The sequence below is a fragment of the Haliotis rubra genome, unplaced genomic scaffold (assembly GCF_003918875.1).
Source record: "Haliotis rubra isolate DU_JTF1 unplaced genomic scaffold, ASM391887v1 Scf429, whole genome shotgun sequence".
NCBI classification, from domain to species: Eukaryota; Metazoa; Mollusca; class Gastropoda; order Lepetellida; family Haliotidae; genus Haliotis; species Haliotis rubra.
Genome location: NW_025767112.1, coordinates 114,265 through 139,814, shown reverse-complemented (window position 1 = coordinate 139,814; position 25,550 = coordinate 114,265). Strand labels below are relative to the sequence as shown.

Sequence of the window (25,550 nt, the reverse complement as noted above, 5' to 3'; positions counted from 1 at the left end):
AACAATATAAAAAAGTACAATAAATAAACACACAATACCTGTGTGGACAATCCTCCACAAATGTTTCATTAATTGTTATTGTAACAAGTCACAGAGCATGGACAACTGGCAATGTGTGTGGTATATTAACAATGTGTACAGACAGCTGTGCCTACCAGATGACCCACAGTAGGCCGGTGGTAATTCTGTATTCTGGTGTAAACAAGTCTGCTATCCGGCCTCGTCTGATAGGCTGCAACAGATTACAAGAACATGTAAAATTCTGCTGGCTGTGCTTGAAATCATTACACATTTACTTCACTCTGAGAATGTGTGCACTGGCCACTTGGGACCTAATACCTTCTTCATTACTGTAAATAACATGATTGATCAACCTGTTATAAGGTGTTTTCTGGTGCTATCTTCACAAACATTGTGTTATTTTCAATTTCATAATGATCTGCTTTGAAACAGTTACCTTTGATGAGTGTGCATGTGGCTCAAGCAGTCGGCCAAGTGGCATGGGTTTGCCATTGTCCTTGGCAATCCGTTGTATTGTAGCAAATGCTTTCTCAGACTGACCCCGGGTAACATCATAACGGGCACTCTCTGGCAGCCACTGATCACAAACAAAGGTTTAAGCATTAGAGCATTACTACAGTATAGTTGTGTCAATTCATCACCGTAATACCTAGATATGGCCAAGACTCATTTGTGATAATGACACAATATGAGATGTGAGGGTCTCTGCTCAAGCAAGACTGATGGTGAAGATGGCTTGTACAGGAGACTGATCCTCAACATACTAGTTACTTACTGCACAGCAGATGGTGTAGATGGCTTGTACAGGAGACTGATCCTCAACATACTAGTTACTTACTGCACAGCAGATGGTGTAGATGGCTTGTACAGGAGACTGATCCTCAACATACTAGTTACTTACTGCACAGCAGATGGTGAAGATGGCTTGTACAGGAGACTGATCCTCAACATACTAGTTACTTATTGCACACCAGATGGTGAAGATTGCTTGTACAGGAGACTGATCCTCAACATACTAGTTACTTACTACACAGCAGATGGTGTAGATGGCTTGTACAGGAGACTGATCCTCAACATACTAGTTACTTACTGCACAGCAGATGGTGTAGATGGCTTGTACAGGAGACTGATCCTCAACATACTAGTTACTTACTGCACAGCAGATGGTGTAGATGGCTTGTACAGGAGACTGATCCTCAACATACTAGTTACTTACTGCACAGCAGATGGTGTAGATGGCTTGTACAGGAGACTGATCCTCAACATACTAGTTACTTACTACACACCAGATGGTGTAGATGGCTTGTACAGAAGTCTGATCCTCAACATACTAGTTACTTACTGCACAGCAGATGGTGTAGATGGCTTGTACAGGAGACTGATCCTCAACATACTAGTTACTTACTGCACAGCAGATGGTGTAGATGGCTTGTACAGGAGACTGATCCTCAACATACTAGTTACTTACTGCACAGCAGATGGTGTAGATGGCTTGTACAGGAGACTGATCCTCAACATACTAGTTACTTACTGCACAGCAGATGGTGTAGATGGCTTGTACAGAAGACTGATCCTCAACATACTAGTTACTTACTGCACAGCAGATGGTGTAGATGGCTTGTACAGGAGACTGATCCTCAACATACTAGTTACTTACTGCACAGCAGATGGTGTAGATGGCTTGTACAGAAGACTGATCCTCAATATAATGGCTACTTACTGCACAGCAGATGGTGTAGATGGCTTGTACAGGAGACTGATCCTCAACATACTAGTTACTTATTGCACAGCAGATGGTGAAATTGGCTTAGATAGAAGACTGATCCTCAACATAATGGCTACTTACTGCACAGCAGATGGTGTAGATGGCTTGGATAGAAGACTCATCCTCAACATACTGGCTACTTATGACACACAGATGGAGAGGATCAATTGTATGTGAGAGTGATCCTCAACATACAGGCTACTTACGGCACAGCAGATGGAGAAGAGGAGGAGAGGGATGGCAGACAGACCCAACAGCCATTTCCATCCCAGTGTTGGCATCACAATCAAGGCAAGCACTACCTCGAAGCAGGCCCCTAGAGCCCAGAAGATCTGTGACAGAGAACAGGAGACTGTTACTTCCATTATACACTGTGGCAATAAAGGATATGATGAACTTCTTTCAAGTTTAGATTCTGTTAAATTTTCCTTAAGTGAATGATGAGTCAATAAACAGACTAAATGCAGTCACGAACCACCCTTAAAATTATCTCATCCTTCCAGTTTTCAGGAAAACAGATTTTCTTACAGAGTATAATTAACATGGTTATTAATACTGTAAATCAATATGTCAGAAGAGTAGGCTTGCTCACCTCCACTAGGATCACACAAGTGGCTCGGGATTTTGTGGGCAGGAATTCTGCATATAAGGTGACTCTGAAATCATTGACACATCTTGTAACATTGACACACATTTGACTTGGGAGATACAGGCGACGCATGAAGGAGGCCTGGTGGTATGTCCTGAACACACAGATGTAAGGAGGCCTGGTGGTATGTCCTGAACACACAGATGTAAGGAGGCCTGGTGGTATGTCCTGAACACACAGATGTAAGGAGGCCTGGTGGTATGTCCTGAACACACAGATGTAAGGAGGCCTGGTGGTATGTCCTGAACACACAGATGTAAGGAGGCCTGGTGGTATGTCCTGAACACACAGATGTAAGGAGGCCTGGTGGTATGTCCTGAACACACAGATGTAAGGAGGCCTGGTGGTATGTCCTGAACACACAGATGTAAGGAAGATGGATCTGCGTGTTCTGCGGGCTTACATATTTGTTTCATTTGACTCTGTGATACAGTCTCGTTATTGCTGGCAACATAGGGGCATTAAAAGGAACCATGAAGAACAATGTCATCAGAGAAATATCCAGGCAATTACGTCCTGCACTCACTGTGTTCATTTCTAGTTCATATCTAATAGAGCCCTATAAATCTCAATGTCAATGGCCTTCAACAGCAAGTCTTGCAACAAGTTAGAATAACCCTTTCTGAAATGGGGACGTTTAATATTGACAGCAATTCAAGGCTGGAGACGTTTTGCCATATCATGCATGACCAGGTACTCTGGCAGTGAGAGCTCCTTGTCTATAGACAATGCTGTCAAGTTGTTAACCAAAGGTCAAGGAGCCATCAGAAACTAGCTGGGGATCAACTCCAATCCAGGTCATAATGGGTGTAGTACATGGGACAACTGTCTGAGGGTCAAAGGCCCATGATTGTCTTGGGTTTAAAGGGATCAAATGAGTAATTAGTGATGCTGGTACAAGAAGGCAGGTAATACAGCTACCATCGCAGACAAGGCCCTTGACTAAGACCACCAACTGGTCCACACACTGATGCTGGTACAAGAAGGCAGGTAATACAGCTACCATCACAGACAAGGCCCTTGACAAAGACACCAACTGGTCCACACACTGATGCTGGTACAAGAAGGCAGGTAATACAGCTACCATCCCAGACAAGGCCCTTGACAAAGACCACCAACTGGTCCACACACTGATGCTGGTACAAGAAGGCAGGTAATACAGCTACCATCCCAGACAAGGCCCTTGACAAAGACACCAACTGGTCCACACACTGATGCTTGTACAAGAAGGCAGGTAATACAGCTACCATCCCAGACAAGGCCCTTGACAAAGACACCAACTGGTCCACACACTGATGCTGGTACAAGAAGGCAGGTAATACAGCTACCATCCCAGACAAGGCCCTTGACGAAGACCACCAACTGGTCCACACACTGATGCTGGTACAAGAAGGCAGGTAATACAGCTACCATCCCAGACAAGGCCCTTGACGAAGACCACCAACTGGTCCACACACTGATGCTTGTACAAGAAGGCAGGTAAAACAGTTACCATCACAGACAAGGCCCTTGACAAAGACACCAACTGGTCCACACACTGATGTTGGTACAAGAAGGCAGGTAATACAGCTACCATCCCAGACAAGGCCCTTGACAAAGACATCCAACTGGTCCACACACTGATGCTGGTACAAGAAGGCAGGTAATACAGCTACCATCCCAGACAAGGCCCTTGACAAAGACATCCAACTGGTCCACACACTGATGCTTGTACAAGAAGGCAGGTAATACAGCTACCATCCCAGACAAGGCCCTTGACAAAGACACCAACTGGTCCACACACTGATGCTGGTACAAGAAGGCAGGTAATACAGCTACCATCCCAGACAAGGCCCTTGACAAAGACATCCAACTGGTCCACACACTGATGCTTGTACAAGAAGGCAGGTAATACAGCTACCATCCCAGACAAGGCCCTTGACAAAGACACCAACTGGTCCACACACTGATGCTGGTACAAGAAGGCAGGTAATACAGCTACCATCCCAGACAAGGCCCTTGACAAAGACACCAACTGGTCCACACACTGATGCTGGTACACGAAGGCAGGTAATACAGCTACCATCCCAGACAAGGCCCTTGACAAAGACACCAACTGGTCCACACACTGATGTTGGTACAAGAAGGCAGGTAATACAGCTACCATCCCAGACAAGGCCCTTGACAAAGACACCAACTGGTCCACACACTGATGCTTGTACAAGAAGGCAGGTAATACAGTTACCATCACAGACAAGGCCCTTGACAAAGACCACCAACTGGTCCACACACTGATGCTGGTACAAGAAGGCAGGTAATACAGCTACCATCCCAGACAAGGCCCTTGACAAAGACACCAACTGGTCCACACACTGATGCTGGTACAAGAAGGCAGGTAAAACAGCTACCATCACAGACAAGGCCCTTGACAAAGACACCAACTGGTCCACACACTGATGTTGGTACAAGAAGGCAGGTAATACAGCTACCATCCCAGGCAAGGCCCTTGACAAAGACCACCAACTGGTCCACACACTGCTGCTGGTACAAGAAGGCAGGTAAAACAGCTACCATCCCAGACAAGGCCCTTGACAAAGACCACCAACTGGTCCACACACTGCTGCTGGTACAAGAAGGCAGGTAATACAGCTACCATCCCAGACATTGATGGTGGTCTTGTCAAGGGCATTGTCTGGGGCAGGCAGGTAATACAGCTACCATCCCAGACAAGGCCCTTGACAAAGACCATCAACTGGTCCACACACTGATGCTTGTACAAGAAGGCAGGTAAAACAGCTACCATCCCAGACAATGCCCTTGACAAAGACACCAACTGGTCCACACACTGATGTTGGTACAAGAAGGCAGGTAATACAGCTACCATCCCAGACAAGGCCCTTGACAAAGACACCAACTGGTCCACACACTGATGCTGGTACAAGAAGGTAGGTAATACAGCTACCATCCCAGACAAGGCCCTTGACAAAGACCACCAACTGGTCCACACACTGATGCTTGTACAAGAAGGCAGGTAATACAGCTACCATCCCAGACAAGGCCCTTGACAAAGACATCCAACTGGTCCATTTCTTCAATTAACAACAAGGAATCAGGTTCAACTTCTGGAAATAGAACCTAAACACAACTGACAGCTGATGCTGGCATCCACATTGCCATCTCCCAAAGGCTTACCAACACTGGCCAGTACGTTTATTGTCTGGCCAGCCACCATCTACAGATCATAAGCAAATCAGATATAACAACCTCAAATGAAAGGCAGTAGCCATCTGTAACCCCAGCAGTAAGCCAAGATATACAGCACCTGAAACATGCCTTCATTTCTCAGATATCATGTGAAAGAAGCCATTAGGAACATCCAGTGAACTGATCCCCGGCCCATCACCCATGTCAGGCAGCATCCCTACCCAGGCACCACCAGGCACTAAATCAGCACATTCTCTACAAACACAGCCAGTAAACCCACTCACAAGGAAAATGCTCTATGGGAAAGGTTCCTCTACCAAGTCCCATAAACCCTGGAGGAGCTGTACGGTACATAGGAGACCATGTGGAGACAAGTATACTGGACATACGCCCCACAGGTACACGAATGATAAAACACAAGGCTTCTGTGGCTATATGAGACATGAAATCAGCTCCATAATGACAAATCCAAACACAAAATACAACTGTCTTTGATGAACCCTGGCACAATCACTTGTCCATCATGACACAACACAATTTCTTATATTCTACCTGTTCAAATCATGAAATAAATGTAATTTTGATTAAGTAAAAGAAAATAAATTGATATTTTTATACTTATCCTGACTCATGATCTTTTGCTTATCTCCCTTTCCCTTGCGAATGGTAGTGGAACACTTGAATCCCTTGAAGTTCCCGAAGCGGACGTAAAAATACACTCACCCACGAGTTACCTCCCTTTTGCCCTTTCCCCTGCAAACAGTCATGTGACCAGCCTTACTTGTCACTCTCTCCTGATTTTCTGCCCATGCACTTGGATCTGCTGTGAAATCCGAAGTGTTTCCAGCGGGGAGCTTGGGAGGGCTTCTCGTCATGAGTCAGGATAAGTATAAAAATATCAATTTTACTTGAAATATTTACATATTTTTTCTTATCCTGACTCACGATCTTTTGCTTATAGAATCCGACGGATTGGTGGTGTGTCAAGCCACTTCTTGGATTCATCAGCTGTCCTTAGATACGTCCTGTATCCCACCCATGGGAACTGTGAAACGGCATTTCCATGCTCCTATCCTTCCAACTTCTGTTGTAACTCGGGGGGACAACTTTCTTGTCTTACTTCAATCTCAGACAAGTTGAATCATCTTGATTCATGTGGCTTAAGATATACTAGTATCTTCTTTTTACTAGATATCTATAACAACCAATAGATTATGATAAGGTCTTTATCATAAATGAGTTGCGACCCCTTAATGTACAGGTAAGATCTTTACCCGTACAGGGTCTTTAATCACTCATGCTAGTCTGTCCAGATGTTTTGTCAGGAACCTTTGCAGTGGCCTTAGTTGTAACCTTCCTGTGCGAGTCGAGTCCTGCGCCGAGGTTAGTAGACCGAGTAGACATTGCCATGTTCGTAGTGTTAACGGAGAGATGACTGCTTGTGGAATCATGGCTTGTATCTTGACCCAATGATCTTTGGGACCACAATTCGATTCTGTATTGTGATCATTCTTATTCCTAGCAATTGAAGATCTTGTTTGATTCTAACTCCCACTTCATCAGGTTCACTAGCAATGTAAACTTTTGTGAAGTTCAGCTGCTGTCTGAGTTGAAAAAGAACCTGTATGATCCAGATAACCGCACTTTATGCTGCAGATAGGTGCCGATCCTTGACTCATGCATAGAGCTCTATTCCAAACTGCGCTTTGGAAGTCTTCTCTTATTGCTTGATACATCATTCTTCCCCTTATATACGCAGGCATAGTGGAACACTTGTATCTCCTAGCAATTGGCTCCAGTGTAGCATCGCCAGGTACTCAATGTAAAAACTTCAAATAATGTAATTTTTAGTAAAAATTGATATTTTATACTTATCCTGACTTGCCTCCCTTTGTCCTCTTTCTTCTGAACATAGTGTCGCACTTGTACCCTCTGGCCCCTTCAATGTAAAATCACTTCACTTGGTACTCACCAAGAGTTGCCTCCCTTTGCCTTTATGAGTCACCAACTTCACTCTCTCCTGAATTTACAGGGAAATCCAAAGTGTTATGTGGGGAGGATGGGAGGGAGCATTCATGAGTCAGGATAAGTATAAAATAGCAATTTTACTCTAAAAATTACATATTTTTCCTTATCCTGACTCATGCTCTTTTGCTTGTAGAATCCTACGGAAACGGAGGTGGGAAGAACAGAATGCTTTGGATTTATAAAATTAGTGATGTATATAGATATAACTGTAATAACCCCCTAACGGGAACTTCATAAAGGCATTGACTTAGGATAATTCCTCTATTATAAACCATAGGTTTATATATTGCCATAACTGGGCTATTACAATAATAATATACTATGATATTATCAAATAAAGATATAAAAGCGACTCTGACAGAGGAGCTATACAACTGAACATAATCATCAGTATAAGCTTAAGGCTGAGTAGACCTAAGCTAAGTATATACATAGCCCTAGAACTCAGTAGAGTTATAAGCTAGATAATGCATGTATAAATTATACATATTAATCTCGTAAGACTATGTGTTAACGTCTACGAGGGACTGTCAACTGCTGTGCGAGGACCAAGGGACCGAAATGGTGAATACCTGAGACGTCCTCGGTGGTGATATCTCTCAGATAGTGATTAGCAAACACCATGTTAGATTTCCAAAAGCATCCTTCCATAATTGTATTCAATGAACAGTTACCGTGTAGGGCGAGAGTGGAAGCCAATGCCCTGATCTCATGGGGATTTGATGCTGTTGGAGGGTCCAGGCCTGCTGCCTTGTAGGCTGGCATGACAGTTCTTATCCATATAGATATGGTGGTAATGAGAGACTTCTGTCTGAGTTGTTGCCGATAAGGGGATGAATAATCGTTTGAGAAATCTTCGCTTTGTTTTGGAACGTCGTAAATAGATTTTGAGAGCTCTTACTGGGCATAGAGATAAGTCCAGTGTATCTTGAGATCCGAGAATCGAGGATAGTGCAGGAATACGGAATAACCTGTCTGGTTGACCTGGTAGTTGATTTTCGGCGATGAAATCCCATCTTAATCCCAGGTGTGCTGTGTTATGATTGTCATCAAACTGTATCCTCTCGTAATCTAGTGCGTGAATTTCTGACATCCTGGCTGCCGTGGCTAGAGATAACAGGAAAAGCGTTTTCTGTGAGAGAAATTCAAAGGTTGTCGATTCCAACGGTTCATAAGCCTCACTTGTGAGGTGTTGTAGCACTATATTCAGATACCAAGCTGGGGCGTGGAACTTCCGCTTTTGGTCCTCCAATCGGAAAGCACGTAGTAAGGCCAGTAACTCTGGAGTCTTAGTCAATTTGACACCCGTTCTCATAGTTATCACAGAACTAAGCAAGATATGTTGACAATGTCGAGCCTTTTAAATGTTTGTTTTGGCGTAAGTAACACAAATAATCTGCCACTTGTGGATGAGTAGCATCTCTCGCTGTAAATCCCTTTATTTGCTGCGCAATTTCGAAACTGTGCCACTTGTTGTCGCATTATTGCTACGGTAGAATAGCGTAAGGCAAGCGTGACTGCTTTTGCCTCTCTGGTAGAATATCCTCTTTGTTTAAACACATTTTAATACAGTCCATAATGCGAATTTGGAATACTTCTGGGCTTCCGTGCACCTGTTTGGTGTGTGGATGTACTAATAGATTTGAGCTTTGGTAGCTCTAGTGTCGGTTGACCGATTTCTTGAATTAGAATGGGAAACCTCGCTCTGGCTGGCCAGTAGGGCTGCCCAAAGTGAGTTGGAGGCTCTGTGTTTGTCTGATTTTCTGTAACACTTGAGGTATTATTGCTGGCGGCGGAAACGCTGCACGCATTGAGGCCTTCCCAGGATATGCTTAGAGCCCCCGCTGCCCATGCTTGTGGGTCTGGGACTGGTGACACGAATGTTGGTAGCTGATTGTTGAAGCGCAGTGGCTTAATAGATCTACTAGCTGGGCCCTATTTGCTTGATTATCTGTGCAAAGATTTCTGTATTGAGCATCCATTCTGTCGGTGACGGTTGATGTGGCCGAGAGAGTGCGCCTGCTAGTACATTCTTGGCTCGGGAATGTGACATGCTCTGACATGTAGGTTGAGATCGTGGATTAGATCGAACAGTTGAAAGCTTAAAGTCAATAGGTTCAGTGATCTCGCTTGAGCCTTGTTTGTTCACATAAAACGCCACTGTCGAAGTTGTCGGTATGAATCATTAGGTGCGATTTTGTAGAATGGTGCTCCAATGAAGTATGGCGCTGATTACAGCTTTCATCTCTAACATGTTTATATGGAGCTTGCTTTCTTGCTGATTCCATAACCCTGATGCCGTCCGGTTGGCGAGATGAGCTCCCTAACCTTGGAGCGACGCGTCTACATATAGATGGGTTTTGAATTCCTGCTCTGATAAACAAATACCTTCGCAGACATTCGACCTCCTGGTCCACCATAGTAGATGAGGTCTGAGATGTTTCGGTAGACTGAATGGTTGTAGGTCGTCGAGATGAGCATTGATGAAGACCTGTAACGGACGTAACTGTAGTCTGCCTCTGACTGTCATGTCTTGGGCTGATGTGAGGAGACCCAACAGGCTCTGCCAATGTCGTAGTGGTAACGGAGAGAGTAGAGCTGGCGGAATGGTCTGTTGGATCCTTGAGCCAACGGTCTTCTGGTACGACGATACAGTTGAGAGTCGTGATAAATCGAATGCCTAGGAACTGCAGATCTTGCGATGGTACTAGGTCCGACTTGAGTAAGTTTACTAACCATCCTAGCTGTGTTAGTAGCTTTATGATGTAGTTTAACTGTAGTTTGAGACGCTGTGGATCTTGATCTACTTGTATCCCGTCGTCGAGGTAGAACGCACTGCGTAGCCCTAGACGCATGTAGATAGGTGACAATAGGTTTCGCTATCCTCGCGGAATAGCCAGGGGCTGATGATATTCCGAATGGGAGTACTTTCCATTGGTAATGCAGCCCGTCTAGTGTAAATCGTAGGTATTTCCTGGATTCGGGATGTATCGGGATGTGTAGATATGCGTCTTGCAGATCTATACTGGCCATGTAATCCATGGGGCTTAATCAACTGCCGTAACTGAGGTAGATGTATCATGCTTAAACTTTGGTGGTTTGCATAGATAATTCCTGCTGAAAAAGCTCATGTTGTAAATGAGTCTGTATTTCTACTTGGAGTTTTTCTTGGGTACTAGGAAAACTGGGGAGTAGAAGCCTGGTTCGATGTTTACTTGATCTAGTACTTCTATGGCCTGCTTGGTTAGGAGTGATGTAACAGCCTCTTAACTTTGGTAGTTGTTGTGCCTGTAAGTCGAACTTGTGAGGGTTGACTGTCAGCGAGGCGCGGCCTGTAGTGGGATACTGAAATGTGTTGAAGAATGTTGGAGACATAAGGGTCTTGTAACATTCCCCAGTTCTCCCAGTGTAGTTGGAGGCGCCCACCCACTTGTGACGGTTGTACTGGAACGGCTGGGGTGGAAGACTCCAGTCGCTCCGAACCTGTCTTTCAGCTGCTTATAGTTGCGGGAACCTCTGGGTGTCCTGCCTCTTCCTGATCCTCCTCTATAGTTGCCATATGGGCTTAATTTAAAAGAATCTTTTCCCCTGGAGCTGGCCATCTTCCTATCCCGCTCTCTCTGTAGTCCAGTGAATTTAGATCTCCCTGAGTATCTTTGTGAAGTCTGCCTGATGACGCTGGCTAGCGGTCCATCGACTTAATCATAAGGACTTCTCTGGAATCCTTAGTGACTTCCTTTGGAGACTTTGTCTATTCCTCCGCCAAAGATGGATGGGGAAGACCACGGGCTGTATAGAGTGGAGCTGTAAAGTTCTCACCCCAGCTGCAGGAAGCGAGGAGGCCTTGACGACGAAGCTAAGGTTAGCGCTGCTGAGACAGATGTGAGATGATCTGTTAGGAACTGCTGGTCCTTCTTTGCATCAGTAGGGCCGAGTAGATCATCCTATCATCTTCAGAGGTCGTGTTACTTAAATCTGGTGATAAGTGTCTCATTGATCGCTCTAGATCTATTTAGGCCAAAGAACATGCGCCTCGGCCATGGTTTCTATCTGCACCAGCTTGCGATCGCCAATCTTGTAGTTCTTGTTCTTGACATCGCTGATCAGCTTGTAGTTTTCATCGATGTCTTGTGCCTTGAAGAAGGGGTCCATGTTGTGCGCTGAGAACTTCTTGGCGGAAAGTTCGCAGATGTGGTGTCTGAACTTTCGCGGGCTTTATGGAATGCTGTATCTAGATTCTGTGGCACCGCAGCAATCGGGTCGATCGGAGGTAGGGTGACGGCGCCTGCATCGCCTTCCTTCATCAGGTATGTCTGCGCGAAGTTGCTACTCTTGGAAGGTGAAGAGAGATCTAGGTTGTTTACCATCCAATATCGTATCTCAGCCGCCTGAGAAAATGATGCCTCCATCATCTTCTATCCCAGCATCGCTGATGAGAGGTTGATGCTCTTCTGATGGTGGACTGTGTGTTTCTATCTCTATGTCGGGTGACGCTTCGGGGAGACCTGACTGTAGACTTGTGTGCAGACTTGTGTGGTGACCTGCGAGGTGATCGACGTGGTGATGTACGAGGAGATCGGCGCGGTGAACAGCGAGGAGATCGTCTTGGTGATCTGCGTCTATGGGTTGACCTTCTCGGAGACCTGTGAGGAGAATGTTGATAGCTTTGCGAAGCTCTTGTGTAGTCCCTCGATGTCCTTCTGGACGATGATGATCTGGGGTCAGGTGTCCTTCGCGAAGCTTCCTCTGCGTCCGGTCCTGGGGAACGGTGACTTGACCTTCGCGAAGGCTTCCGTGAGGTCTGGTGGTCTGAGTCCGCATCTAAGGATGAAGCTGAGGAAGGTGATGATCTATCCCCGCCTTCGCAAAGGCTGTACATCTGGGTCCTTCGTCGAGGTGGTCTGCGACTTCCTTCGTGAAGGTGGCTTCGTCGTGGCTGCTACGCTGACGGGGGGTGCCTCTGGGCTGGCTGCTTCTCCAGTCTGTAGTGGCCTTCCATCATGATCATGATTTGCCGTAACAGTTCATCTGGGATGGTCTGCAACGAAGTAGTCGGTGCCCTCTCTGCGATGTTCGCGGCGGGGCCCTCAGGGAGGTCGTCTGACATCAGTGTAGAGACATCAGGCTGCATGGCGATCTCTGCTGATGTCACTGTAGCTTTCACCGGTCGCTTCTTGTGACGTACGTCGGGGATGATGATCGGCTGATCATCGTAGAGGCCCAGTTCGGCGGCTGGAACGATCTCGGCTGAGAAAGTTCTTGACGACTTTGTAGACTTTCCCTTGGAGGTAGACGCTGCCCTGGGGGTACGAAGTCTCGCGCTTGAGAAGACGCCGAGGCCCTCTTGGACTTTGGCTGCGATGACGGGATGTCTGGGGAGGCAGGACGCTTCTTGGAGGCGGGGGATCGCATCCCATCCCACGAAGGGGTCTCTAGCGAACACCAGACGGGAGGGGGTCGATCGACAGCAGCTGACTGGATGGGGAATCCGATGTATCGCCATGTCTAACCCTTGTTTGCGCGACTCTATCTGCTGCACGCCTCAAGACGCAAAGATGATATTTATTAAAAGCAGGATTAGATAGATTAATGCAGTAACTGCAACGCGAATCAAACGCACAAGGCGAGAACAAGTTGGGCATAATACATGGTCAGCAGCAGAAAAACGTAATCTACAAATAGTACAGATTTTCATCAACGTAATACTAGCTGAACAATCACTTAACTCACGTGAATAAACAGTAGAAATAATACGATTAATTATCAATACAAATTAATGAAGGATACTAGCTATACCTCTATAGTAACCTATAAGAGGTAACTAACTAAGAAAAACCAAAGGATATAGTGTGTAAGGAGACACAGGCGCTCTCACATCCAGCTCACTGGGCGAAGAAGGAGAGAGTGAAGCATGAGGCCAGAGGGTGGCGACACCTGTTCCCGCGCAAAGGCAAAGGGAGGCAACTCTTGGTGAGTACCAATTAGTGATTTTACATTGAAGGGAGCTTCAATTAAGGAGATACAAGTGTTCCACTATGTTCGCAAGAAGAAGAAGACAAGCAAAAGAGCATGAGTCAGGATAAGGAAAAATAACATCGTTTATCCTGCTGTCAAGGCTAGACATCTATTAGATTCCCATGGTGATAACAGGCCGTAGTTGTATACTATTTCCAAGGCTGCCGATGAGGTATTCCCCCGTACTCTACGGGTTTGTTTACAAGTCAGTAAACTTGCTTGAGCCTGCTCTGTCCGTGGGAGGCGTTGTCTGACGTGGACCAATCAGCTTCCAAGCATGACGTCACCAGTGTTGTAGCAAGATGGCCTCCATAAAATCTGGTGCAATTAGTTGGTTGAGTAAAAGCACGTGTAATTCTACGCCCCTCTCATATAAACCTCTTGAATAAGGGTTGCTCCAAGTGTAAAATCTTGTTCAGTGATATAAATCACCTATTCCCATTGTGGATAATATAAGCCAGCATGACGAAAGAGGCTCTCGAGACGTATGTCTGTATGGATCTTGAAGAAATACCTATGTTGGATCTAGTTGATAAGATATAAAATCCTAATCCCCACGCTGAGTGACGAGTGTTAATAATATCATCTGTATGTCCGTTCAAGTATTCTTGAAGGCATTGTTAACCTTAAGCTCTTTACAAAGGTCGCCTTGAGGTTCTCCAGTACTTGACATATCGGCTACATAGGTGATATCATATTGGAGTCGAAGTCATCAGCGTATATGCAGTACGTCTCTGTTGGGTTGGAGTGAGTGAGTGAACGACGATATCCACAGGCAATCTGCTACCCGGTATAAGACCTCAGCATTCGTATAGATGAAGGGATTCCTTTCATCAAGTAGGTTGTCGTCCGAAACTGAACCTATACAGGTATAAGGTTTGTGCAGGTTGTAGAGTTTTGCAGGCTGTAAACTGGAGAGATCGCACATGTTATAGATCTTTTTGTTGAGTTATAAACTCTGACAAACCATCTGTTTTCATCATTGCTTCGTTTATTCAGCCGTATGGTAATAGAGTTGACGTCAACATCCTGCCTGTTGATTTAAGGCTTCGTTAAGCCTAGGGTTCGCAAACCCTGTAGATGTCAGCGTTACTGATATCTGCTTGTTGATCTGCGGGTCCGGGAATCCTAAGGTTTACGATCCTTGTAGATGTCTACATTATTGTAGATATCTGCGTTGCCTCTCACAAACCTTCCTTTCACGAACCCTGCCTTCTCGAACCTCTATCTGTAGATTCCCCCCTTTGCGAACGTTTATCTTGAGAGTCCTCTCTTCACGAACCTCTATCTCTGAATACATGTCTTCGCGAACCTCTGTGACATGAGCTTTCTCTTCGCGAACCTCTGTCTCGTGATGAGTGACTCCGCGAACGTCTGTGAGAGATATGAGATCTCGATCTAGAGCGGCTTGGTGTAGGATGGATGGATCCTTAGGTGTTCTCGAACGTTTAGGGTTCGCAGATGTTGATTTGTGAATAGGCTTCTCATGTCTTCTATCCTCCTCCAAGATGAGAGTCGTCAGACTGTGGAGACCTTCGCAAAGGTATACGTTCGCCAACGTAGTCTGGAGACATAGTTCTCTGAGGAGTAGGTTCGCGCAGGTCCGTGGATTAGTGCAGGCCCGTAGGTTTGCGCACGTTGTCAGCAGATGAGAGGTTCCATCACGTTCATATAACTCGGGGGGACCACTTTCTTGTCTTACTTCCATCTCAGACAAGTTGAGTCATGTTGATTCATGTGCCTTCAGATATACTAGTATCTTCTTATTACTAGATATCTATAACAACCCACAGATTATGATAAGATCTTTATCATAAATGAGTTGTGACCCCTTCACGTACAGGTAAGATCTTTACCCGTACAGGATCATTAATCACTCATGCTAGTCTGTCCTAGACTGTGCGCATGGACTTTCAAACTAATACTTTCCCTTAGTAAAAGTTATGAACAAGTCAATGTGATAAAGGGTGAGATTTTCCAACTCAGCGCCTTTGTGGAACCGTTAGTTCGTCAAACAGCTGGCCTGCTGTGGCAGTTGCAGGAGACAATCTAGTAGTCGTGGAAGTCAATTGAGTCGTCGATCTCTTAGGTACTTCGGGTAGAAGTAACGGGGGATCATCAAAAACGTCTACTTCTTACTTTGAGCCGGTGTCAACTTGCGTTGTAGCCGATCTCTTCTTTGCCCCCATACCAGACGACTGCCCCTGCAACATACTCAACATAGCACCAGTATTATGAATTTCAGCCGTAGCAAGCAATATACAGTGCGTCCTCGTGCTTTAACTATAATAGTTCAGGGCAAAAGTGTGTTTTATTACACTATACATGGTGGTAGAGCGAAGTGTATTTCTTAAATATAAGACAAATATTGATTAAACTGTAGATTTGATAAATCAACACATTAAGTATAGCGCAAGCTGTAAGGGCATTGGGGGTGAGGATCAGCCACAGATAACCTGTGCCTGCAACACTGCAAGATTTCATGAAATGTAAACAAAGTTACATAACGATGAAATTATGACACAAATACAGATAATTTTTAGCAAAATTTTACATATAATACAAAGTAGTTATTGCCAAATCCATACACAGCATAATTTTGAAGAATAGGACCTTTATAAAAAGGATATAATGCCGTATATGGGACTCCAGTGTTCGCCCAACCATCCACTTGGGCGAAAAGGGAGAGAGTGACAAGTAAGGCTGGTCACATGACTGTTTGCGCCGCAGCGTGGGAAAGGGCAAAAGGGAGGTAACTCGTGGGTGAGTGTATTTTTACGTCCGCTTCGGGAACTTCAAGGCATTCAAGTGTTCCACTACCATTCGAAAGGGAAAGGGAGATAAGCAAAAGATCATGAGTCAGGATAAGAACAAATTTGTGTATGTAAGGTTGATGGTAATATTTCACAGCATAATACTACATAAACTCTCACTGAAACTGCCATGACATTTTATACAAGAGGACAAGGTTACCAATAACCTCTGCAGTTGTAAATTGTTGTAAAAAAAATGTATGGAACTTGTTGCCATGGGAACACAAAGAAACCTTTTGATGAAACAATTCCAAATGATCAATGGTACCAGTTCACTACCACCTATCCATGTACAATTCTTGTGAAGAAATATTGCAGTGTCTTAAAGACATGACATTATGCAAGGAGTAACTGACAAATGGGCACAAGGATGGACAGATTTAATACCCTCAACAGAAGGTGTTTCAAGATAACACAAGATAACAATTAACGAATTTATGTATATGTCATGTAAATACACCGAATGGTTCATTAATCATGATGAAAAACAAATATTTCCTTCATTTGCACATGTTGACTGGAAACAATAAATAATATTTTTCCTGAATAATAAATATCACAGTATTTCTATGATGTGCATACAAAGTTCAGGATTTTGGGACAGATTATGTCCCTTGTCGACATTCTCTTGGCACAATGGAGATAATCATGAAGCTATCCTGAACACGTTTTCTTAGGCATAATGCCGTGTGGTGTGTTGATCAGGAGTGAAAGGGAGTTTAGGACCGTGAAATGTAGATCAATAATGTATAACACTTGACATTTATAATCAGTTATATTTGTGGCCGACGTTATTCAACTGCTGACTGTGGTATATTACTGATTGGTGCCACATGGTAGGGGAGGTGAATTCCAACAGTTGGCAACGTAAAACATTTGGCCAGTATGTTTTGAAACGACAGCAGGACAGAAATCCCATACGCATGTTTCAACAGATTGTCTTGTTACCTACAATCATCAATTTTCCAACCATGTAAATCATGTTTATAAAAACAATTTGAACTGTTTACAAAGATTGCAGTGCAATGTAAGCATGGGGAGCAGTGTAAAAGATAAGACATATGTACATGCAGCTATTCAGGCAAATGTCTTGGGTTTCATGTCTGCAGCTTGTAAGTGTAATGACATGAGAAGACAATGTAATCTATTTGATCTATTTGAGACATAGTGTAAACACTATAAAATGTCCCCCTTGATGACCTTGAAGGGAGGGTTGACTGCAACAGCTGTGTGCTATGTTCTATTGATAATACATTACTATATAAGTGAGCTCCACACCTTCAATAGGCATAATTGTGTATTGTATGCAGTAATGTGGGCTGGTCATCAATACCTGCACACACTAGCGCCACAGTCCCAGTAGTAGACGCTTTGGAACACTCTCCCAGCTCACACAACTGTACACAGTTACAAAACCTAACACTTTTGTTGCATGAATCATATTTTTTCCTCATTGATTCAATTATTTTCTGGTTGCTTCAATCATTTTCTTCTTATTTCAATTATTTTCTCGACTTTTCTTATTACTTTGATTGGTTTCTTGTTGCCTTGAATTCCTTTCAAAAACTTTAACATCAATTATTTTCTAATTACTTCAATCATTTTCTCATTGAAAATCATTGAGACCTCACTTATGCATAATAAAGATCCATTATTAATGGTACAGATTTGATCTCAACAAGCTCAAGACCTTGTCAAGTTGGATGGTACTACTAGTGAAGCTGAAGGCAAATATGATCCCTCACCACAATCACATTCTTTCAGCAAAACAGTGTGATTGAAGCAGTCATCATACCAACTTGGTGTTTACATTAGCTACAAAGTTTACATTATAAGCATAATTTGCATATGACTAGAAAAACACTGTTTTATTAGGGAGTAATTTAAGGGGTTTTCATCGGATTTGCTGATTTAAGGCCTCACCAAGACAAACTGAAATTCAAGACCTTTTTGAGGAAACATAAATGATGCTGTACTGAACACATCTACATACCAGCTAAATCTGATGCCTTTCAAAAAAGAAATAACAAGAGGTCAATCTATCTTGAAAAAGTAGGTAGAACTCATTTTTCTTGTTGAGGAAACAACTATTTTGTCTTGTGTAAAGCCAGATATACTTTGACTACCGGTAAATGTACAGAATACAGGTAAATGAACTGTGTTCAATGGCCTGAAGACAAGTAAGGCCTGAACTATTCATCTTGAAAGTAGTGGATAAACCCACATAGTATTCATCAGGACTTCATTTACACTGGAATTATTTATGCTTTGCAGCACCTTCATACTTGTCTCTATATGACACAGGCAGTGCACCATCTTCAGGGCCGAGTGGACTGGATACCAGGGCCTCCTTTCAGAAATCTCTAGGGTGATCATAACCTAAGTGCAATGTTAAACAATGGGAGTTAAGGTTAACCTTAGTAAAGGTTGCTTCGTGAAAGGAGCCTCTGGTCTCCATGTTGTCGGCTACACTGCCAAAGTTTCATAATTATGTTCTGGCACTGTCACTGGGTCGGGTGTGTCTGCAATATAGGCTTGGAATAAACAAATCAAGTCTTCACCATACTAACAACCTGCCCCAATAACAATCCCCTTACCAATATCTTCTTCACCAATCAGTTAGCAGTCATTCTGAGGACCCTGTCGTGAGCCCCCAACCGACATGTGGTATGGGGCAGATCTCAATGACCAGCAGACAACTACAAACGGAACTTAAGACAAACCCCTTTCTGAATTTTCCAAGCACCGGGACACATACTGCAGACATATAGGTTATCACGCGAGTGTGTTTTGGGATGGCTAATATCCTGCATTAGGAATAATCATTGTCTTTAGCAAGCCTTGGCAAGCTAAATACATTGTGTTTATTCCTAATGTAGGATATTAACCATCCCAAAACACACGAGTGTGATAACCTATTTATCATACAATGTGATTCTTGCTTTGTAATTTTTAAAAATGCGATTTCAAATACCACAAATCATGAATCTAAACTTGTGGAATGTCTATGACGTCACAAATATGTGTGTGGTAATACGCTACGTCACAAGCCCGGTGACATAACTTTCTCCTGATCACTCACCTGACTGCCTTAGGTCATCTAGTTCCCAATCGATTTTTATGTTAAAGCACGTATTGTTGTCAACAAATCTTAGCTTACGTTTGAAAAATAACAACAAACTCGCGTGGAATTCAGAAACCTTCAATTAACCTTTTGAACAACAAATACACATTTATGTTCGCGTGAGATTGTGCACCTGGATTCCTGTGCCGTTCTCTCGCTAACACTGACAGTTGGTCGAGGAACTGATGTTGGTTTCTTCATAAGCCTATGAATTTCTATCTTCGCTTTGTAATTGATTCCATCTATCATCTATCACTGTCAGTACCGTAACCATGGCCGTCAATCCGGTCACTACCGCCGACCCTTGATGCCATGTTTGTTTACGCTGTGAAAGTAGTCCCCAGAATTTGCATGATTTCTCTAATTTGCATTGATATCCGTATATGACCCCAACGGATACCGAAAATATCCGTTGGCTTTATCCTGTCGAGAACACTATCCATTTATGATAAAGCATGTTATTGTATTTGTCCTATTGACAGCCCTGACCAATCTGGAAGCAATCTGTATGAGAGCCCACACAAGCTGAAAGGACAGTCCATATTTTCTACACAATAAATGTGGCAGAAGAGATTTCTATAGTGATATCAATGAAGGTGTCAGTCAATATTACTAAAACATGTAAAGTTGATTTATCATTACAATGGAAAGGTGTAAAAGTAGAACCATAGATTTAGTCTCTGTCACTATTAGCATTAAGTCCACAGCTTTCTTGTTCAAACCTTCATTTTGGTTTACAAGCATGGGACAAAACCGTTGTATTCTACCGCGTTTGAGAATAGTGTTAAAGAAATCATAAGAATGGTGCTGTATTTATTCACACCAAGGAGTTCTCTGGGCTTTCTCCAGGAACGTGGAAGTTGCCTGTATTTACGTCAATTCCAGAAGAGTCCTGTGTAAAATACATGACCGTCAAAATGTGTCATCTTATCAACATGAGTTCATGTGATAGTGCGCTTGTCCAGTAGATAGGCCCTGCACATCATGTAAAACCATCAACTGCTCATAAAGCTACCATGAACATGTTGACAATATAGTCTAACTGCTTAGGCTCATTATTAAAGCTACTAGTTCTTTATGTCTTAGCTTTGTTGTTTTAGATTGTTTGTGTTATAAGTTCAGGTTTGTTGACCTTCAAACGACAACAGTATCTCTGTAATTCAAGGTTTTTTTCATGGATTTTGTTGTGTTTTTATCTTCTTGTTATTCAAAATGCAGTTTCAATGATACTTTTTCTAAAGTACTGTCAGAAATAGAATATAACTGTTTTTAGGCTGTTACTCTGTATCCCTAAAATTTACACAATTGCAAATAGCATATGTCGAAATAACCCACATCGGTCTGACTGGGCGTTCAGTGGGATGCGTAATAGGATATCCAGAAAAGCATGTTTACTCGTAAAATCGGGCAAAACTTAGAAAAAATACCACTAACTGTCTGACTGAGTTTAGTTTTACGCCGCTTTTAGCAATATAGAAAAAATACAAATAGCTGCTGAAAATAATAGATCAGACTATAGATGGCAATTAGGTCGCTCAGCCAGGTATGACGACGGACCATCGACTCAGGCACAAGGGGTCATCTCAAAGATATTTGATGCCTTTTCTTGTGTGTTGAATATGTCGCATCTAATGTTTAACAGCTGACGTGTATTTCTTTCATAAAGTTTATGTTCAGATATGTAAAAGAGTATGATACCCGTAGAAAAGCATAATCAGTCATCGTATTAAATGTCTCAAAATATATAGGTGGCATGACCACCTGAAGATCGACAGGACCGGATATTATTTGTCAATTGTTATGGCATGCCATTTACTTTCCCAGTTTAATTCCCCTGAATGATTATCTTATCTTAGCTGATATCTCTATACCCCAGCCCGACCCCAAACCACCGTCTCCGACATCCGTCCTTGTATTGCTTTTGAGATGACCCCTCCTATCTGTTTCTTTTTATAGTGATAGTGAGACTTCATGGTAGCTACATCCTTAATAGTTTCAGTATTAAAGTTACTAGTATTATTTTTTTACGTTAGCTAGTGTTTATAGTCTAATTTCAAAATGGGTATTTAAAAAGTGTCCTTTGTAATACAATATAATCGCCCTCTAATTTGCATAAAGCCTTGGTCTGTTCCAAATAAGTTGGTTTGGACTTAGAAAAAAACGCATTGCTCATTTCTGCACTAATCTCTCCTGAGCAAAGTCCAATTTTTACGTTTCCATCTCCCTACCACTGAGACTATAGTTAGGCCGAACTTAGTTTAACAAATATTTCACACTTTCACATATTATCTACATAAATTGTAGATGTAAATGTGAAATAACAGTTTTTTTCTATTTCCGACAGTACTTTAGTTTATCTCCTTGTGTTTTATCTGGGACTGTGTGCATGACACCAAAACATCCAAGAACTATGGGTACAAAAGCTTACATCCAAATGATCTATACATGAACCATAATGACACACATTATAATGACCACATTTCCTCACCAGGGAACATAATGAACCATAAAGTCTGCCCTGAGGCAAACAACTAATCCCTATATAAGCATGGAGTAAATGACAGTTTGTGAGTACAAGGCATATATGGGCAGCATTCAATGACCAGTAATTCACAGCACATAATCAATACTTCCTCCACCACCTGTGGACAGATATGACTCTTGTTAGTGTACTAATGATATTTATCTCACCTTCATGTCAAAATATTCAGATCGCATTGGTTCGCGTGGTATGGACTACCACGTGGTATACTATGTATCCTGCCTTGGAGGGAAAAAATGGTGCTGTGAGAGATCATTTTATTTTATATGTCCTGTTTAAGGTTCAGGCACAGCAAAACCCACATGAAGCCAGAGTGATACTACTGCAAGTTCTCTTGTCTGTCTTTTGTTAGGCAAGGAAAGAAATGTGGCTGTGTTTAGCTCACAGAAGTAAGATGAGACCTAACATTGCACTAACATTGTGTGTTGACCCAAACATGTTGCCAGGACGATATTGCTTAGTGCTCTGAACAATCACAGTTCTACAAGGACTTGGTTTCTTGAAGAGGCTGTAGGTATTTTGGGGTAACGGAGTAACTGGTCATTTAGTGCATACAAACTAAAAAAATATGAGGTCATTTTAATTCTAAATAATGTGCAGGTGCACTAGCCCTGACTAGTGACAGTTACAGTCAAAACACACTGAGATACCACACTGCAGGGTAACATCTTAATACCCTAATGAGATACAGTACACTCACTCTATCAGTACTGGGTTACTGCCCTAAATACTGAATGCAAGGCAAAGTACCAACTAATACCATCTTTGAGAAAACAACTTATCCCATCTTTTAAAGTCTTTTGGAATAATACATCTGAGATAGAGCCACTGACTGGACATACATGAGAATTAGGTGGTGGTTTATTAGAATTTGTCAACACTGTCGATCACGGGTCTACTTACGACTGTGGTGCTCCTCCTATGCCAAAACCAACCAGACCCCTCAGTATGAGCAGCCAGATGTAGGAGGGGGCGAAGGCACTCAGGATACCGAAGTAGCAGGTGAACAGCGAACATAGGATCAGCTCCTGGCAGACGAGACAGATGACACATTGAACACAGTACACATCACTGCACATTGTGTCAATAACATCCAAATACAGGATTTATGGCAGTGAGGCAAGATACACACAGGAAAAATAAACCTTCTGAAATGGATGAGAATTTTCTTTAGATATGGAAAATAGTGAAATAGTGAAGCAGGATTTCTGTCAGATTTTCTGTTAGGGAGGATTTGTATATTCATTAAGCACATTTTTCAGTTGATCATTGTCCAAAATACTGTAACTATACATATTTCTCACAAACCATGGGTAATGTCAAAGCCTAAGAGATTTTACTCAGTTTTGCTGGTCAAAGGTCTAGCATGGTTTTTGTACCTGCTGGATGCTACCCTCCAGTATGAGGACCACTTTTCAGACCAACCTTTCAGCCACAGTTACATGTGATAAACAAAGGATAAATAAAAAACACAAGGATCCTCCAACAAGGCTTCAATGATTAATAAATTCTCTTGACCTTTTCATTTTTTATCAAATATTTCAAAGTAGTGTATCTCTCTGTAATTCACATATTTCTAAGTGACTGATTTCTCCCTCCATTAATTTTTATGACACAGCTTGGAACAGATATAATGAAAGATATTCCCTGACATGTGAGCAAGTGCACAGTTGTTGAAATAATTCCCATTTATCCTTACAGATGACCGGGCTAATACCTGATAGATTATGCTGAAACATCTCAGGTTTGAATGGTGATAAATGATAACCCAACTGCAGAAATATGGAGTTTTGCACTTCAGATTAGAACAGCCATATCAGTGTTGAGTTTCAAGTTTCAGGCATTTTTCACACACAACAGTGTTCAATATATTCCCCACTGCCAAACCTCTGAACGTTTGATCACAATCCAACCCAACAGACCTGTTCAGAATGTGATATTGTACGTCATTGAATTAATGTGTCACCAAATTAATGCAAGTGACTACCCCGGCCTAAAATGAGTCATAAAATTCATGTCAACAGTTGTACCTTTGATGTGAAAAAACTACTAGTAATCTGCAAATCCCACAACCAAGACTGTTGGAGAGTCATCATACAGTATGTGTTTTACTGTGCCTGTGTTCTGTCCACATGGAGTCAACAACTGTGAGTAAGGGACACTTGCACATTATTCACAATGATAATAATTCTCACAATACTACCTCTAACAAATGATTGCCTTTTTTCCTGAAACTTGTTTCTGAATCCCCAGTTTTAGCAAGAATAAAATGTTTAAAGGTCACATGCAACCAAACAATTGAACATAATTAAAACACAATTATCACTTATTCATGACATATAATCTACATTGCTGGTTATGAAAAAACAAATAAACAAAATTATAAGCATACAATCGCAAATCAAAAGTGCAATATTGTGTACTTGGGTTTACTTCCCAAGAAATGAAGCAGCCGGGATACCAAACCCAGTCAGAGCGGGTGGGTGTGCACTCAAGTGTAACGGCTGTTTCATTTGCAGATGGCCCTCACGGCTCATTGTGTGTGTATATATAGAGATGTTGGGTTTTGTAAATACATGCTCATTTTTTGTGTATAACATTTTGCAATCAACAGACATCATAACATGTCATGTGTTCAAGTATCACACCTGCCTGTCTGTGTAATTACATAATGTGACAGAGACCTAACTCGGGCCATAAATCAATGCGTTTTGTTTATGGTGTATAGCCTGATTGGTGTTAAGTTCAAATTGCATGTGGTCAGTGATCGCAGTTGTGTATTGAATATTGTCATTAGCAGACAGGCAGGCAGACACACAGGTGTCAATAAAACAAGACATTGAGTTTTGTCTGTGACAACGACATATCTATATCACAGTTAGAAATTCTGTCAACGCTAAATAATGACATTGCTTTTAAGTATCGAACTGAGAAAGTGTCTCGGTAAGAAGAACGTGTGGTGAAATAGACAAATGAAATTATATAAACAGTTTATTTACTGTCATAACATATAAAAGCTTCGCTACTGTGAGATATCAACAAAACATTAGGAAAATAGCTCACACCAAAGCCTTCACAAAGTATCCACCGGACAGCCCGCCTTCAAGTTATTGCGAACCTATTTCACTGCACACGTGCTATGAGCGCAGCCCAGCTGTTGAAACCAGTTTTCCCCCGAAAAGTAGGGGGAAAATTAGTGAATCGTTTGAACTCCAATTTTGCGCGTTTTTTTTCATCGCGTTATTTTTCAACTTTATAAGTTGAATTTGCATTTTTGATGATTTTTTTTGGTAAGTCCATACCGAAAGGTATCAGAATCTGCAAAGTTGTGTTTTACGTTGCATGTGACCTTTAAACTAGAAGTTTTTGTGTTGTCTTTCTTCCTAGTGTCCCTATCCGTGGGAGGTATC

General features: G+C 42.6%; 1 protein-coding gene across 2 annotated transcripts in view; it reads right to left on the bottom strand.

Annotated features, from left to right (window-relative positions):
• The window catches only part of LOC124288897 (synaptic vesicle 2-related protein-like), a 109,422-nt gene that overhangs the window by 45,583 nt on the left and 38,289 nt on the right, over window positions 1-25,550 (bottom strand). For both annotated transcript variants that reach the window (XM_046725484.1, XM_046725485.1), the window contains exons 6-10: window positions 23,044-23,168; window positions 2,379-2,442; window positions 1,993-2,118; window positions 458-598; window positions 156-232 (exon numbers count right to left, since the gene is read on the bottom strand). In XM_046725484.1, coding sequence (XP_046581440.1) covers window positions 156-232; window positions 458-598; window positions 1,993-2,118; window positions 2,379-2,442; window positions 23,044-23,168 — 533 coding nt within the window. The remainder of the gene's footprint in view (window positions 1-155; window positions 233-457; window positions 599-1,992; window positions 2,119-2,378; window positions 2,443-23,043; window positions 23,169-25,550) is intronic.